The sequence below is a fragment of the Capricornis sumatraensis genome, chromosome 6 (genome assembly GCF_032405125.1).
Source record: "Capricornis sumatraensis isolate serow.1 chromosome 6, serow.2, whole genome shotgun sequence".
NCBI classification, from domain to species: Eukaryota; Metazoa; Chordata; class Mammalia; order Artiodactyla; family Bovidae; genus Capricornis; species Capricornis sumatraensis.
Window position 1 is genome coordinate 90,712,401 of NC_091074.1, and position 16,227 is coordinate 90,728,627.

Consider the following 16,227-nt stretch of genomic DNA (forward strand, 5'->3'; position numbering starts at 1 on the left):
AGTGCTGAGCCCAAGCCTGACCACCTGGAGCCTCCTTGGCCCAAGACGGGCTGGAGATGCCTGGGGATTTAAAGGGCTGCCTGGACCTCCCAGGGCAGTGCCCAGAGGCCAGGCTCAATGAGGAGCACATTCAAGCCCCTAGGCCACTGTCCCGGGTACAATGACCTCGCCCTCCCTGGCTGGGCCCTGGGAGTTTACAAGGTGGAAGGGAGGAAAAGCTGGCTAAGTATTCATGGGTGAGGTTTTATAGATCTTTTCCCACTCTTTGGTGCTGTCTGGGAGATTGATCGGCTAATGAGGTATTTCTGTTCCAGTCCAATGACTGGAGGGTGTGAGAAAAAGAGGGAGGAGGCTATCAGCTAAGCCTAGGGGCGGAAGGAAGTTACCATAAAACTACAGATGTTCCCAGTGGTTCCCAGGACTAGTGTTCTGCCTGGACGATGGGTGGGCATCCAGGCACCCTAGCATTGGAGCATGAGAGCAGAACAGACCTGACCCTGGTGCAAGGATGAGCCAAAAAGCCTGCTCGTGGGGGTCGGGCCTGAGAAAGGCGGCTGGTTCCGGAACCCCATGCTTGTCTGTCTGTCTGCATGTGCGTGTTTGGGAATACGAGTCAAAGAGTGCAAAAATGCAGATAAAGACCTCTCTGACTGCATGTTTTCTTCCTCTCCAGACCACTCCCATAAAACTAAGCTGGTCCCTTCAAAGTGTCATTTGAGATAAAAGAAGTTCACGGGTTTGCTTTCTCAGCCCCAAGGACTGAATTGGGCCGAACTGCTCCAGGGACTGTCCTCAGCCTCCAGTAGCACTGCCTAGGTCCCCGGCCTTTTCTGGGCATCTGATGGGGTGGCCAGGGCTCCCTCATGGGATGCCCACCTTGGAGGGCAAAGCTCCGCCCCGCAGGGGAGCCTTGCACCACTTTCCGAACAGCTCCTCTGTGGCTTTGTCTAGGAAGCAGAAGGGATTGGGTCCACACCGTGGTTTCTGTTTGCTTAAGCCGCCTTTGTACTCCTGCCTGTAACTTCCTCCAGCCCAAGCCTTTGGTGATGGAGGAGCCTGGTAGGCTGCAGTCCATGGGGTCGCTGAGTCGGACACGGCTGAGCAGCTTCACTTTCACTTTTCAGTTTCATGCATTGGAGAAGGAAATGGCAACCCACTCCAGTGTTCTTGCCTGGAGAATCCCAGGGACAGGGGAACCTGGTGGGCTGCCGTCTATGGGGTCGCACAGAGTTGGACACGACTGTAGCGACTTAGCAGCAGTAGCCGCCATTGCAGGCCCAGCACAGAAGGTGTTCTTGCCTGTGGGGTGGAGTGGGAGGTGCTGAAACCGCCTGCCTGACCACACTGCTTAGAGTCTCAAGTTCAGAAATTTGTTTTCCAAGGTAATAGGCCACCCTTGTCACATGAGGTCTGGCAGCACAAACCTTGGAAGTGGAAATGCGTTTCTTAAGACCGGCGAGGACACTCTTGGTTAGATTGGAAAGGCAGGAGTGATACCTCAGGTTTTCATGTTCTCACTGCAAGATTTACATCTCCTGGGACTTAAACATCAGTTCCGCCTAAGGAGGGAGGCTCAAGAAAATGTGAATTATGGGGATAAATCAGCAATTTAGATGGGAGCCAATTTTAGTGTTCACCCATGGGATGGTACAGGCACAAGGGTGTATTTATGTTGAGTTATAAAGCAAAGACATGAAAGGAATTGTAGTTTTATGATTTTTAGCTGCTTTAATAAATTAAGTGATTATGTCAAGGAAGAGAAAACTGCAGAAATTGTGGCTTCATCGCAGCTGGGGGCTGCGGAGACGTTTTGTAGAGCAGGAGACTGGTTATTAGTGATCACAGAAGGCTGGGCAGATGGACAGATTGACATCAAGGAAGTTAATGTCACGGCCCACAAATGGCCCCAACTGGGGGCACCAAGGCCCCGGTCCTCAGGCCATCTTCCCTCTAGGTCAGGGTACCTCTTTTTAGAAAACTCTTTATTTGTAAATAAGCTGTGACGATGACACTGAGCTGGTGGGTGAGCAGGGGCGCCAGAGCAGGAGTCTCCTCTCTGAGTTACAAGTGGGCATGGAGGCCTCCTTCCCTTTGCAGCATCATTTAACAGCGAGCCTCTCTGAGAACGATCGTTCCTTTACACACTGATGATTGGAAATTCTTTTTGCATACATCAGATGTGCAAACAAATATAAACAGTATGTAAACAAAGAGCAAGCGCTGTTCCACCTCTTGACCAGCTCCTCCTCCAAGGCCATCACTGTGAGCAGAGTGATGGCAGAGATGGAGCAGGCACTCCCGCAGCACACGTGCAGACCCCCGGCTTATGCATGTATGGAGCAGAGTGTCCCCGGATCTTTCCATGGCTGCGACATCTGAACATCACATGGCTGAGTTGTCTCCTTAGGTCTGTTTATTCAGATCCCAGCCCTGCTCGATGTCACCTGTGTAATCTTTTGGACTTTGGTTTCCTTATCTATAAGCTATGGACAATATTGTTAGGTGGTCGTGAGAATTACATGAATTAATTTACTTAAAGCCCTGATAACAGGGCCTGGCATCAACTGTAAAGTCATGTGCTACGTTTTGATGGTTGGTATTATTTAACCAGCCCTCTACTGAGGAAGCTGTGAGTTCTTTCCAGTGCCCTGGGCATTCTGCATATACACAGGCAGCAGTGCATCTGTGGGATAATTTCTCGACTTGTTCACGGTGGGTCCACGCAACCTGAAGTTGGGGGAGGCAGCTCTGAAGAACTGGCTTTTTGTTACTAGATAAAAGGATATATAATTTAAATTTTTTTATTTAATGTTTTACTGCAGTAACGTGAAATGTATTATTTTAACCATTTTCAAATCTACATTTCAGTGGCATTAGGGACCTTCATGTCATTGTGGGCCCATCACCATCCATCCACCTCCAGAACTTTTTTATCACCCCAAAGTGAGACTCACCCATGAAACAATAACCTTCCATTCTGTCCCCACAGCCCATGGCACCCACTGTTCTATTTTCTTTCTCTCCAAATTTGACTATTCTAGGTACCTCATCGGAGAAGGCAACAGCATCCCACTCCAGTACTCTTGCCTGGAAAATCCCATGGATGGAGGAGCCTGGTGGGCTGCAGTCCATGGGGTCGCTAGGAGTCGGACACGACTGAGCGACTTCCCTTTCACTTTTCACTTTCATGCATTGGAGAAGGAAATGGCAACCCACTCCAGTGCTCTTGCCTGGAGCATCCCAGGGACGGGGGAGCCTGGTGGGCTGCCGTCTATGGGGTCACACAGAGTCGGACACGACTGAAGTGGCTTAGCAGCAGCAGCAGGTACCTCATATGAGCGGGATAACTTTCCTTACAAGAAGCAAGCGTCTCCTAAGTTCATGGCTGCAGCCCCCGTCTGCAGTGATTTTAGAGCCCAAAGAGGTAAGATCTGCCACTGTCTCCATTGCTTCCCCTTCTGTTTGTCACAAAGTGATGCAACGGGAGGCCATGATTTTAGTTTTTTGAATGCTGAGTTTTAAGCCAGGTTTTCACTCTCCTCTTTCACTCTCATCAAGAGGCTCTTTAGTTCCTCTTTGCTTTCTGCCATTTGGGTGATGTATCATCTGCATATCTGAGGTTGTTGATATTTCTCCTGGCAATCTTGATTCTAACTTGTGAGTCATCCAGCCCAGCATTTCTCATGATGTACTCTGCATTGAAGTTAAATAAGCAGGGTGACAATATACAGCCTTGACGTACTCCTTTCCCAGTTTTGAAGCAGTCCATTGTTTCATGTCTGGTTCTAGCTGTTGCTTCTTGTCCTGCATACAGGTTTCTCAGGAGACAGGCAAGGTGGTCTAGTAATCCCGTCTCTCTCAGAATTTTCCACACTTTGTTGTGATCCACACAGTCAAAGGCTTTAGCACACAGTCAGCGAAGCAGAAGCAGATGTGGTTTTGGAATTCTCTTGCTTTTTCTTTGATCCAGCAGATCATAAATCCTTAGACTAATTCAACAAATATTTGTCAGGTACCCATGGTATACCTGACACTATTCCAGGCACTTGTATTGGAGACAGTCAAATATACAAATAGATTACCTGGGGTCCATCCTGTGTAGGGCCTTGAATGCTGTTTTAAGAATGTTGGGCTTTACCATGCTCTGAACAGGGGTGTGACGTGAAGGCAGTTGGAAAGGGTCACTGAAACTCTGCGGGTGGGTGAGAGTGGGAGCAGGGAGAACAGGGGTGTTGGTGTCTCAGAGGACAAGGAGCAAGGAGCAGTCAGATACAGGGACGTCCTTGTGACGCAGACATGCAGGTGAGAGGAGGGGAGGGCAGAATGCTTACAGAAAATTGGGCCTGAGTCCCTGGAAAGTTGGAGCCACCATCGACTGACTTGAGACTGTGGTTTTGGTGCAGGGTGGGCTGGTGGCATCAGCCCATGTTAGTCTGATATTGTCGCTGACTGCCCATTGGAAATAGCTGGTGGGCCGTGGGTATTCAGGTCTGTCGTCCGAGGAGGGTGTAGCCCCTCTGCACAGAGGTGGCTTGTGAAAGGCCAGCAGAGTGAGGGGCCACGGGGTGGAGACCTAAGGATAGAGTCCAGGGTGCCTGCAGAGTAGAGGTCAGGGGATGGGCAGGGCCCAGCCCCCTCAGACAGAGGAAGGCCCTGGAATGTTCCACCAGCCAAGGGAAGCTGTCAGGGAGGAGAGAGACTCAGTGGGTCAGGTGCCGCCCAGACTGGTGTAGGAGGCCTGAGAGCAGCTGGCTGGAGCCCCGGGCAGGGCCCTTGTCACCCTGACAGGGAAAGTCCCCACGGCGCCCCTCTCTCGGGTCCCACCAACCTGTTGCAGTAACTCGGGCTTTAAGAACATACGCCAACATGCATGCTTGTCATTATACTGCATATAACACTTCACTTTCAGGATTCTTGTGACTGTACTTTTTGTTTTGGCTTTTTGGCCGAGAGGCATGTGGGATCCTAGCTCCCCAGCCAGGGATTGAACCAACACCCTCTGCATGGGAAGGTGAAGTCTTAACTACTGGACCGCCAGGGAAATCCCATTCCTTGGCTTTTCTTAAAAATGTTTATTTTTCCATAAAAATTTTGGAGTCAGGACACCTAGTTCTCCTGTGAGGATTCTATTAAGTCTAATTTATATATCTAAGGCAGTTATTGTGTTTCTATCCAGGATGTCTTTCCAGAAGGAAAGAACCACCAGTTAGAGCAGTGGTTCTCAATTTGGCAATGTGTGGACCAAGTTTCAGTTGTTGTCTCTGGGCTGGCACCTAGTTCAGAGAGTGTGGGATGAAGCCCCCACTGCAGAGACTTGCTGGGTCCCCAGGGTTAACGGTGCCACACTGGTGACCCCCGCCTCAGATGCCTGCAAACCAGCTTTCTGCCAAGGGCCCTCCTCCGTCTTCTGCTAGTGTTGGGCTGTTTCATAGCGCTCATCCTTCCGTGATGCTCTAGAAGGATAGACAGTGCGTATGGACATTCGTCCTTCTCTTTAGCTGCCCAGGTTCTGACCCCCTCCTATCTAAGGGGGACGTGTTCGGTGGCATCCAATAATGTCACAGAAGTGAAACCAGCTGGACACCGTCCCCAGCTCCTCTTACAGCCTAAGAGCATGTGGGGGCCCTGGGCTTCTCCAGGCAGGTGCAGCAGCTGGGACTCTGGCCAGCCCTTCAAAGAGTGCAGTGCAGGGGCCTGTCTCCCTCCAGAAGGCAGCAAAGCTTGCCGGACAAGCTGTTAATACAAGGGTCCTGAGTTGCAGAATTCAGTGGCAACAGCAGGAATTTCCTCACCTGGCCACTCTGAACCTGGATTTTGGGCACTGCTGCTGGCTGCCTACAGCTAAGCCTTCTCTGCTCGACAGTTCTGTGGGCGTTTTTTCATTTCTGGCTGGGTCACGGTTGCTGTATGTGCGTTTCTCTAGTTATGGATAACAGGGTCTCCTCTCTAGTTTGGCTGCACGGGCTTCTCGTCACGGTGGCTTCTCTTGTTGCCAAGCACAGGCTCTAGGGCATTGGGCTTCAGTAGCTGTGAGCCGTGAGCTCAGTAGTCATAGCTTGTGGGCTCCGTTGCCCTGAAGCATGTGGAATCCTCCCAGACCAGGGATCGAACTCGTGTTCCCTGCATTGGCAGGTGGACTCTCAACCACTAGACCACCAGGGAAGTCCTCTGTGGGCTTTTAAGTACTCTTTGGATCACTTCCCTTTTGCTTTCAACACTGTGTCTGTTGCTTGCAACAAGAATCCTAACTTGATGCACATGGATTCATCACATTGTGAGAAAAACCAGAGGTTGAGATTTTCAACACTGATTTAAGAGACTTTCTACTTCTATAGAAGATCTAAGTGTGAAACTCAGTATCCAAGCATGCAAGTTTCCTACCCCCAAACACCAAGTACGGTTCACTAGCACAATTATATCAAGGATTGGGGGAAGAGGAAGTCCTACATTAAAACCCTCCTTTGTTATTATCAGTCTGTGTAGAAGGGATATGATTTGGACCCATGCTATAAACAAACTGTGGGCCTGGATCTTAGAAGAAGGCTTTAAGACACACATATTTATTTTGCCTTAAATTTGGTTCTTTAGGAATGAGATGGTTTGGTGTTGATTAATAACAGGATTGTTTGACAAAATACACAAAATCCATGTCAAACTCAGTGTCAGGCAGAGGAAGGAAATCATCACCAGCACCACTGGCTGTGGGTGGGGTGGTGATGGGCTGGCAGAGGAAGAGAAAGGCAAGAAGCGCAGTCAAGTTCATTATCTTCCTCCCTGGAAAGCACAGTTTGAATTCTGTGTTGAATAAGGTAGAACATTCCTCAGGTTTGTTCTCACTGTGCAAACACTAGGCCCCTCTGGGTAACAGGACAGGCTTGGTATCAATTTGCCTTGAATTTCTGCCCACTGCCCAGGTCTGATCCTCTTCCAATCCGTTCTTCACTCCTCCGCTTCGACGGAAGATGCGGCTTTCTGTTGTCCCCTCTCACCCGGTCTGGTGCCCTTGTCCCAGCAGTGAGAATGGGGCCGGGTATAGAAGATGGACCTGGCACCCAGGACCGCCCGGGTGGGGGCTCGTCCCCACATGCCCTCTGCGGCCTCAGGTGCCTCCTGAACATGACAGGAGCCTCCCGGTCCCCCACGTCAGGAAGCAGAGTGATGGTCCAGAGAGCCCAGTGCAAGCTGTTTGAGGTAAAACTGGGGGCGGCCAGATCCTGAGAGAGCCATGGGGATGTGCTCTGAGGCTGAGTGGAGCTGCAGGTGGGGTCCCCCCTTCCCAACGCCCAGGGAGCTGGGGGGCTGGAGCGAAAGGGCTGTGAGTCTGAAACACCAGAGTGAGCAGGAAGGTGGTGTGTGCTCTGCAGATGTGTTCGTGCTTCAGAAACTGAGAGGGGGGGTGCACAATGTGTACATCAATTCAGCTTACACTCAGTGGTAACATTTAAGTATGGCTTAAAGGGAAAAAGTGTCTATATTCTGATGCACCTCATTTTGTTTTAGCAGCTGCTGCTGACTTGCCTGCCCTACATCCACTCTCCTCAGCAGTTTTTAGATATCCAGTGGCAAGTTTCCTAGGCCTAGAGATCAATTATAATTGGTCTTTTCTAGGGGCAGACCTGTCTAGGTTTTGAGAAACCTAAAGCTTCCATAATTGGGGAGTAGAGAGAATTTTTTTTTTTCTGAGAAAAACTGTAATACTTAATACAAAATTAGGTGCCACAGACTGACGAACTATAAAGCAAATTACAGATTTTAAAAAGCTAGCAAGTTCTACAAACATCATGAAATCCTGATGAATAACATCACCTCTGTATTAAGGGTGGCCATTTAATACATTTTTTTTCCCTATAGTTTTGGGCTCTGTCCTCTTTGATCTAAGTCCAAAGCTTAGGAGAACTTAGAGGCTTTGTAAAGGAATTAGGAAATACTACAGACAGACTGAGGTAAGGTCAGGAAGGAAATTTCCAGAAATGTGGATTAAACAATCTGAGATAGGTAACTGTTCTGTTTTTATTACTTGCTGTGAAATACAGTGTGAATGGATGTCCACGTGGAAGCATACCCCTCCCCGCCAGGTCTGGTTCCCAGTGGCCACTCGGGGTAGGGGGGGACTCACTACCACTGAACTGAGCCTTTTCTTTCATGTCCACTGAGGTTGCTCACAGCTTCCCCAGCAAGAATCGACAGAGGAGAGGCATCCTCAGCCCCAGGGGAGCACATGAGGAAGGCACTTGTGATGAGTGTTGTAACAGCACACCTTTCATACTGCAGCATTTCTCAAATGGAAGGCTCAGGTCAAAAGGTCTTGGAATTTTCCAGACCTTCAGGTGGATCCGTATACCAAAACTAGTAATTCCTCTAACAGCTTCATGTCTAATACAACAAAACTTTACTCACCCTCAAACAGAAGCCAAGAATAAGGCAGATTCAGAGATGACTAATACATAAATCCAAGTGGACATAAAAGTCTCGACTCACTTGACAGATAATACCCAAAAAAGCAAAAGCATAAACCTAAGAGGGAAAAATGTCTTTAACTGATGTGAAATAAATATTGTTGAAGTCCCAATTCTTTATTAGAAATTTCCAACTCCCATTTTAGTCAGCAAGACAGCTGACATATAACCTCTTCCAGTGTTTCCAGAACACATCCTGAACCCTACCTTGTCAGCCACCTTTGAGGCAACATGAGCTCTTTCAGTGACAGCCGGTGCTTAGCGAATGTAAAGCGAAAGGCCCCAGAGCTGGCTTCATTCCACTGCTAAGATGTGTTGCTCCCCTGTCACCACGACTTGCTGCTGGGCTTGGTGGGCTCTGCTCAGGGGCCATGGGAGGGAAACTCGAGGGATGCACGCTATCCTGAATGAAGGACATCTTAGGAAAGCAAGAGAGCATCCCAGTGGATAAGATGAGATACTGGTAACAATTACCAGACTTCTTAGAAAAGTGGAAAAAGGCTATGGTATTTTCTAAAATGATCAGTGGTGCATGACCAACTTCTTGTTTCAAAGGGTTTGACACATCCAAATAATAGTCGGGTGTCTTGGTTTGATATGGGGAAAAAAGGAAATAGAAATCTCTTCTCCCATCCAGGCTTTTCTTTAGCAGTTCTCTAGTTGACATTTGGGCTGAGCCAGGCACAGGGGCTGCTGAAGCCACAATCTTGTCATTAGTGAGTAAATCTCACCTGACATTCTTTGTGAGACATGGACTACCAGATCTTGCCAGATGTTTATGGCGCCTTTTCACAATGCGAAGAGGGAACAACTTCTACAAACTTGTGGCGGTTAAGAAGTGGCCCCGTCATTTCATCATGTGGAGTCACTGGTTAACCTGGCTGGGCGAGGCTTGCTCTCGCAGCTCTGTGAGGAGCTCCCTGGCCAGTTTTCTCGACCTATGGGCTTCCATGCAAAGATGATCCCATCTGTACAAAGTATAGTCCAGGAGGCCAATAATCTCATTCATTATCGCATCCGTCTGAGCCATCTGGAATGCGGACAGAAAAGAAGACAAATTAGAACACTTTGCAGACAGACTCGTCTCTTCCTCAGTGGACCAACCCTAACCATCCTGTCTCCAGAGGCAGCTGCATTCCTATCAGCTCCAGAGGGCTCTTGTTTGTTTTCAAGGTGATGAGCAAAGCAAGACCATTTTCAAACCTTGGCCATCTCGTGAGCAGAGTCATTTCCTAAAGCTCAGACACACAACAGCTACAGACAGATGCTTTATTTCTTGAACACCTGTCACAAGCTTTGGGGGTTATTTGCTGTGAGCAATAGAGGCAAATGAGCGTACTATGCTTGACTTTCTACAAAAGGCTCACTCTAATATGAGAACTGGAAAATGCTGAAAAGAGAGTGCCACCTGTTCTCACACAGACAGCTTTACAAATGGCATTCTTGGGCTCGTGGCTGGCCCACTTGTTTGTTAACAGGCACCTAAGGTTTTAACCCCCTTCATGGATCACAGCCTTGTTGAAGCTCAACAGTTAAAAAGCTAAGATCACGGCATCCGATCCCATCATTTCATGGCAAATAATAGGGGAAAGTGGAAGCAGTAACAGATTTTATTTTCTTGGGCTCCAAAATAACTGCAGACAGTGACCGCAACCATGAAATTCAAAGATGCTTGTTCCTTGGAAGGAAAGTTATGACAAACTTGGCATATTCAAAAGCAGAGACATCCCTTTGCAGACAGAAAGTCTGTATAATCAAAGCTATGGTTTTTCCAGTAGACATCTATGGATGTGTGAGTTGGACCACAAAGAAGGCTGAGCTCTGAAGAACTGATGCTTTGGAACTGTGGTGCTGGAAAAGACTCTTAGACTGCAAGGAGACTAAACCAGTCAATATTAAAGGAAATCAATCCAAAATATTCATTGGAATGACTGATGCTGAAGCTCCAATATTTTGGTGCAAACAGCAGACTCACTGGAAAAAACCTTGATGCTGGGAAATACTGAAGGCAAAAGGAGAAGGGGTGGCAAAGGATAAGATGGTTAGAAGCATCACCAACTCAATGGGCATGAGTTTGAGCAAACTCCGGGAAACAGTGGACAGAGAAGCCTGGCATGCTGTATGCGTCCATGGGGTTGCAAAGAGTTGGACACGACTTAGCAACTAAGCAACAACAACAAAGGTTTTGACACTTGAATCTGAAGGGAAGCAGGAAACACAGAAACTGTCATTTCTGCTAAATACAGCCTTAGTTGTCGGTACCCTTAAGTGCCGTTTTCCTAAGAGTTTGGTTCAACAGAAAGGGGGAGAATCTCACAATCTATCTGTGTGAAGAATTTATTGTGCTTTTTCAGACTCAAGTATATAAGAACCTCTGTTTTTGAGAGTAATCTATGCCTTTTTGTTTCTTTTAAATATAGAATGCTTCACAAATCTACATGTCATCCTTGCACAGGGGCCACACTAATCATCTCTATCTCCTTCAGATTTTAGGCTGTGCACTGCCAAAGTGAGCACCACGTATGTGTTTGCTGTGTGTGAGTCAAATGTTTGAGTCGCCTGAGCAGCCCAAGGCCAGGCTCCTTCCCCGTGTGCACGCTGGGCCCTTCTGGTAGCACGACCAGCTGCCCTGGTCCACCTGGGACTCTCCGGGGCCCAGGACAGCCTTCAGTCCCACGCCACCTCTGTCCGTGAGTCAAGGCAGCTCACTCGGCAGCACGGGTGTTGAGTGAGTGAGAGCGGGGGACACCCTGGGCCCCTAGACGATGCTGGTGCTCCTCGGCCACCTACTGGCAGCCGCCCAAGCCGAGAGGGTCTCTGCAGGGGCTCGGGGCGGGGGCGGGCTGCCGGCCTGGGCAGATTCGATGTGGCTCTTGGTGTCCAGATCATCCTCTCTTGGCTTTTACTTAGAAGCCATCACTGACGCTCTGTGCAAGCCACCTCAACTCCCACGTTCCACTCCAGGTCTCCAGTCACCCCGCCCCCCTGCCGCTGAGGGAGGGACGCTTGGCCAAGGGCATCTGTATGGGGCTTCAACTCGTTGTGAGCTCCACGACGACAGAACTGAACTCTGTATTTCAGATCCAGGCTGCCTTTCGGCTGAGAGCGCTGTGGTCCAGCAACAGAAGACTGAAGGAGACCGAGAGAGAAACGTGAACTCAGAGCAGCTCACGGGGGCAGGAGAGGATGGGCCTCAGGGGCTGGAGGAACCTGGGCCCCAGCCGGGCTCCTTGTGCCTCATCCTCATCACAGAGGCTCCAAGGAGGAGAGAGTGGAGACGGTAAACCAGGAGCAGGGGGCAGAGAAGCCGAAGAACAAGGGGCGGGCGGGGCAGGGCTTCTGACCAAGGGGCTCAGTGGGAACTCAGAAGCTGAGCCCTGGGGCCTGTGCGTGAGCCCGAGGAAGCAGTCGGTGGGGAGCATCCTGCGGCAGAGGCTGGGGTGTGGGGCCACGAGGAGAGGAAGCTGAGCTGACGGCACACGGGGCCACTCGGGTAAGGCTGGAACACAGTGCAGAGAGCACAGGGCTCAGAGCCTAGAGCTCACACAATGACAGCAAGACTAGGACCCGGCCAGGGGCTGGCTCTGCTCCCTTCTCTCTTTCTCACCGAAGCCAGGCCAGGGCTGGGGTTCAAGGCTGTCCCACCAAGCCCAGGCTTTCCCAACTGGCCACCACCTGCTCCCAGTCAGGCAGACCTGGCCCGGAGGTCTTCCCAGGGGGCTCGAAGAGGACCCCGGGAGGAGCCAGTGCTGGGGGTACTCGTTGCACCTGTCCTGCTCGTAGCCGTGCTTGCCGGGCTGCCTTCAACGGTCCATGTGGCACTACAGGAAGTCTTCGAGTAGGAAGGCCGGTATGTTAGTAAAGACAGTTCCAGAACACCTCTAAGGATAGCGCCCAGGAGGCACTCTGAGCTACAACAGGTTCTGAGGTGCTGGGCGGCCAGCGCCCACCTGCCTAGGGACCGGTACAGGAAAACAAACACTGCGTCTCAGCCTTTAATGATTTTTTTTTTTTTGGTAGCTGAGGTGACTTAGGAAAGTGAATGAAGATGTGTGGGGGTTTTCCGAGCTCCCCTAGGCTCAGGTGTAGATGAGCAGTGTTGACTGGGGTTGAGCTATTTTGTGGGAATTGGCCTCTGGCATCGGAGACAAGCCTGAGCTTGGTGACATGACCAGCTTCTGAGTCACAGCGGCCGTCCTGTGGGTGAGACCTGAGAGGGTGGTCCGTGTGAACGTGGACTGTTCCTGGAATGGAGGGAAATATGGTTGGAATACGGAAGCAGAGAACTGGGTGTCTCTGAGGAGCTTTCTCTGGACTGGATTCTCTCGCACCCTTTGGGCTGGGACTCTGTAATCTCCCTGGCCTGCTTTCCAGCCCCAGGGGGACAGGATGTGGGAGGAGGAGGAGCGCACAGGCTCAGGGAGGAAGGGCGGCCAGGCCCGAGCAGGCTCCTTGGGCTGAGGCCCCTCCCCCAGGTTCCAGGGCCTGGGCAGGAGGTCAGAGGCCAGGCAACAAAAATACCACCGACGCTTGCATGATTCAGAAGTGCCTGCCTCTGACTTTTTTATTTTTGAAAACAGGTTTTCTTTTATATATGCGTACTAAGTTGCTTCAGTCGTGTCCAACTCTTTGCGACCCTATGCACTATAGTCTGTCCATGGGATTCTCCAGGCATTTCCGCCTCCAGGAGATCTTCCCGAGCCAGGGATCAAACCCATGTCTTTTAGTTTTCCCACATTAGCAGGCGCCACCTGGGAAGCCACTTCTCACATATATATGTTTGTTTGTTTTAATTTATATATATATATATACACATAAATATGTGTGTGTGTGTGTATATATATATATATATATATATATATATATTTTTTTTTTTTTTGGCTGTGATGGGTCTTAGTTGTGGCATGTGGGATACAGTTCTCCCACCAGGGATTCAACCTGGGCCCCCTGCATTGGAAATTCAGAGTCTTACCCAGTGGACCATCAGGGAAGTCCCTTGAACTTTTAAAATAACTTTCAATTTTAAAACAGTTTTAGATTTATAGTTTGACCAAAAAGATAATACAGAGCAATCCCATACCCCCACACTCAGTTTTCATGTTAACATCTTATTAGTTTAGTACGTTTGTCAGAATTAATGAGCCAGTATCTATTCATTTTATTAACCCGACTTTTAGGTCAGACTTTATTCTGACCTCAGTTTTTCCCTAATGTCCTTCTTCTGGTCCAGGATTCCATCTAAGACACCACATTACATTTAACCATCGACTCTCCTTAGGCTCTTGTTGGCTGTGACACTTTCTCAGACTTCCTTGTTTTTGATGACCGTGATAGTCTTAAGGAGTATTGGTCAGGTATTTTTGTCAAATGTCCTTCAGCTGGAGTTTGTCAAATTTTTGTTTTTTCATAATTAGACTGGGGTTATAGGTTTGGGGTAGGAAGGCCGTAGAGGTCAAGTGCCCTTTTCGTCACTTCCCATCAGCGTGACCTAGTACTACTGATGTTGACCTTGATCACCTGGCTGAGGCAGTGGCTGACAAGTGACTGTTATAAGTTATTCCTGGCCAGAGAGGAAAGTTGGTTGATACCCAGTTCTACAGGTATGAGGACATTCTTTAGCTCTCACCTATGGAGTTCTCCCACCCCAAATGGATTTGGAGGTGAGATGTGCATTTTATAAAAGCACATGACAGGTCGCTGTGCTGGGGTGGGCCCTGAGGAGATGGCACCCCGCATGTGACAAGCAAGTCCTCTTCTGCTCTTGGCCACACCCAGGCTCTGGGAGGTCTTCTGTCTGAGCCCTAGAAGATGGCCTGACAGGCTGGCTATGTGGCCTGCCTGCCCCACATACCTTGTTCTCCTGGGACCAAGGAGAACCTTCTGGGTACTGGTGACTGAGTTTTTGGCAATCCCACTGGTCACTGGGACTTGCTTCACGTTCACATTCAAACAGAGCAGGAGAGAGCAGGAGGGATCCTCTGGGTACTGGGAACATTCCTTTCTTGATTTGGTTGCTGGTTGCATGGGAGTTTTTGGTATGTAAAAATTCATCAAGTAATACTTTAATGTGTATGTATTATAAAAAATTAGAAACAGAAAAAAAAAACCCAGCAGTTTTTTTGAGATGAGCTTATAACATAAAATTTGCTATTTTAACTATTTTTAAACGTACAATTCAGTGACATGAATTATATTCACAGTGTTGTACAACGACCACTACTGTCCATTTCCATAACTTGCTCACTATCCCAAACAGGCACTCTGCACCACTCCCCACTCGATTCTACTGTCTGTCTCTATGAATTGACCTATTCTAGGTATCTCACATGAGTACAGTCACATAGTACTTGTCCCTTTTTTGTGTCTGGCTTATTTCACTTAGCCCTCAAAGTTCATCCATGTCGTAGCATGTGCCATTCATTCATTGTAAGGCTGAATAATATTCTACTGTATGTACAAAGCGTATTTGGTTTATCCATTCATCTGCTGATGGGCATTTGGCTATTAGGCATAAAACTGCTATAAGCAGGAGTGAACAAGTATCTCTTTGAGTCCTTGCTTTCAGTTCCTTTGGGAACACACACAGAAGCAGAACAGCTGGATTATACGGTGATTCTATCTTTAAATTTTTGAGGAACCATCAAACTGTTTCCCACAGTGGCTGCATCATTTTAACATTCCCAACTGGAAAGGTGAGTGTTCAATTTCTCCACGTCCTTACCAAGACATGTCTTCCATTTTGTTTGACTTGTTTTATAGTATATGTCCTAGTCCCTGGGTCAGGAAGATCCCCTGGAGGAGGGCATGGCAACCCACTCCAGTATTCAATCCCATGGAAAGAGGAGACAGGCAGGCTACAGTCCATAGGGTCGCAAAGAGTCGGACATAACTGAAGCGGCTGAGCACACACACTATGTCCTAGTGGGTATGGAGCAGTGCCTCACTGTGGCTTTGACTTGCATTTCCCTAAGAGCTAATGTACATTGTCACCTTGCTTACTTAACTTATATGCGGAGTACATCATGAGAAACGCTGGGGTGGAAGAAACACAAGCTAGAATCAAGATTGCCGGGAGAAATATCAATAACCTCAGATATGCAGATGACACCACCCTTATGGCAGAAAGTGAAGAGGAACTAAAAATCCTCTTGATGAAAATGAAAGTGGAGAGTGAAAAAGTTGCTTAAAGCTCAACATTCAGAAAACGAAGATCATGGCATCCAGTCCCATCACTTCATGGGAAATAGATGGGGAAACAGTGGAAACAGTGTCAGACTTTATTTTTTTGGGCTCCCAAATCACTGTAGATGGTGATTGCAGCCATGAAATTAAAAGACGCTTACTCCTTGGAAGAAAAGTTATGACCAACCTAGACAGCATATTGAAAAGCAGAGACATTACTTTGCCAACTAAGGTCCGTTTAGTCAAGGCTATGGTTTTTCCAGTGGTCATGTATGGATGTGAGAGTTGGACTGTGAAGAAGGCTGAGTGCCGAAGAATTGATGCTTTTGAACTGTGGTGTTGGAGAAGACTCTTGAGAGTCCCTTGGACTGCAAGGAGATCCAACCAGTCCATCCTAAAAGGAATCAGTCCTGAATATTCTTTGGAAGGACTGATGCTGAAGCTGAAACTCCAGCACTTTGGCTACCTGATGCGAAGAACTGACTCATTTGAAAAGACCCTGATGCTGGGAAAGATTGAAGGTGGGAGGAGAAGGGGATGACAGAGGATGAGATGGTTGGATGGCATCACAAACCATGAGTTTGAGTAA

At 48.6% G+C, this 16,227-nt stretch overlaps 1 protein-coding gene and 1 non-coding gene across 2 annotated transcripts in view; both read right to left on the minus strand.

Annotated features, from left to right (window-relative positions):
* Window positions 1–8,838: 8,838 nt before the first annotated feature.
* Window positions 8,839–16,227, minus strand: part of FANCC (FA complementation group C) — a 319,894-nt gene continuing 312,505 nt past the window's right edge. The window contains exon 15 of the mRNA XM_068974480.1: window positions 8,839–9,486. Coding sequence (XP_068830581.1) covers window positions 9,322–9,486 — 165 coding nt within the window. The 3' untranslated portion in view covers window positions 8,839–9,321. The remainder of the gene's footprint in view (window positions 9,487–16,227) is intronic.
* LOC138081557 (U6 spliceosomal RNA) lies at window positions 10,867–10,969 on the minus strand. Its single transcript, XR_011145018.1, has one exon. It is a non-coding gene; the product is annotated as a U6 spliceosomal RNA (small nuclear RNA).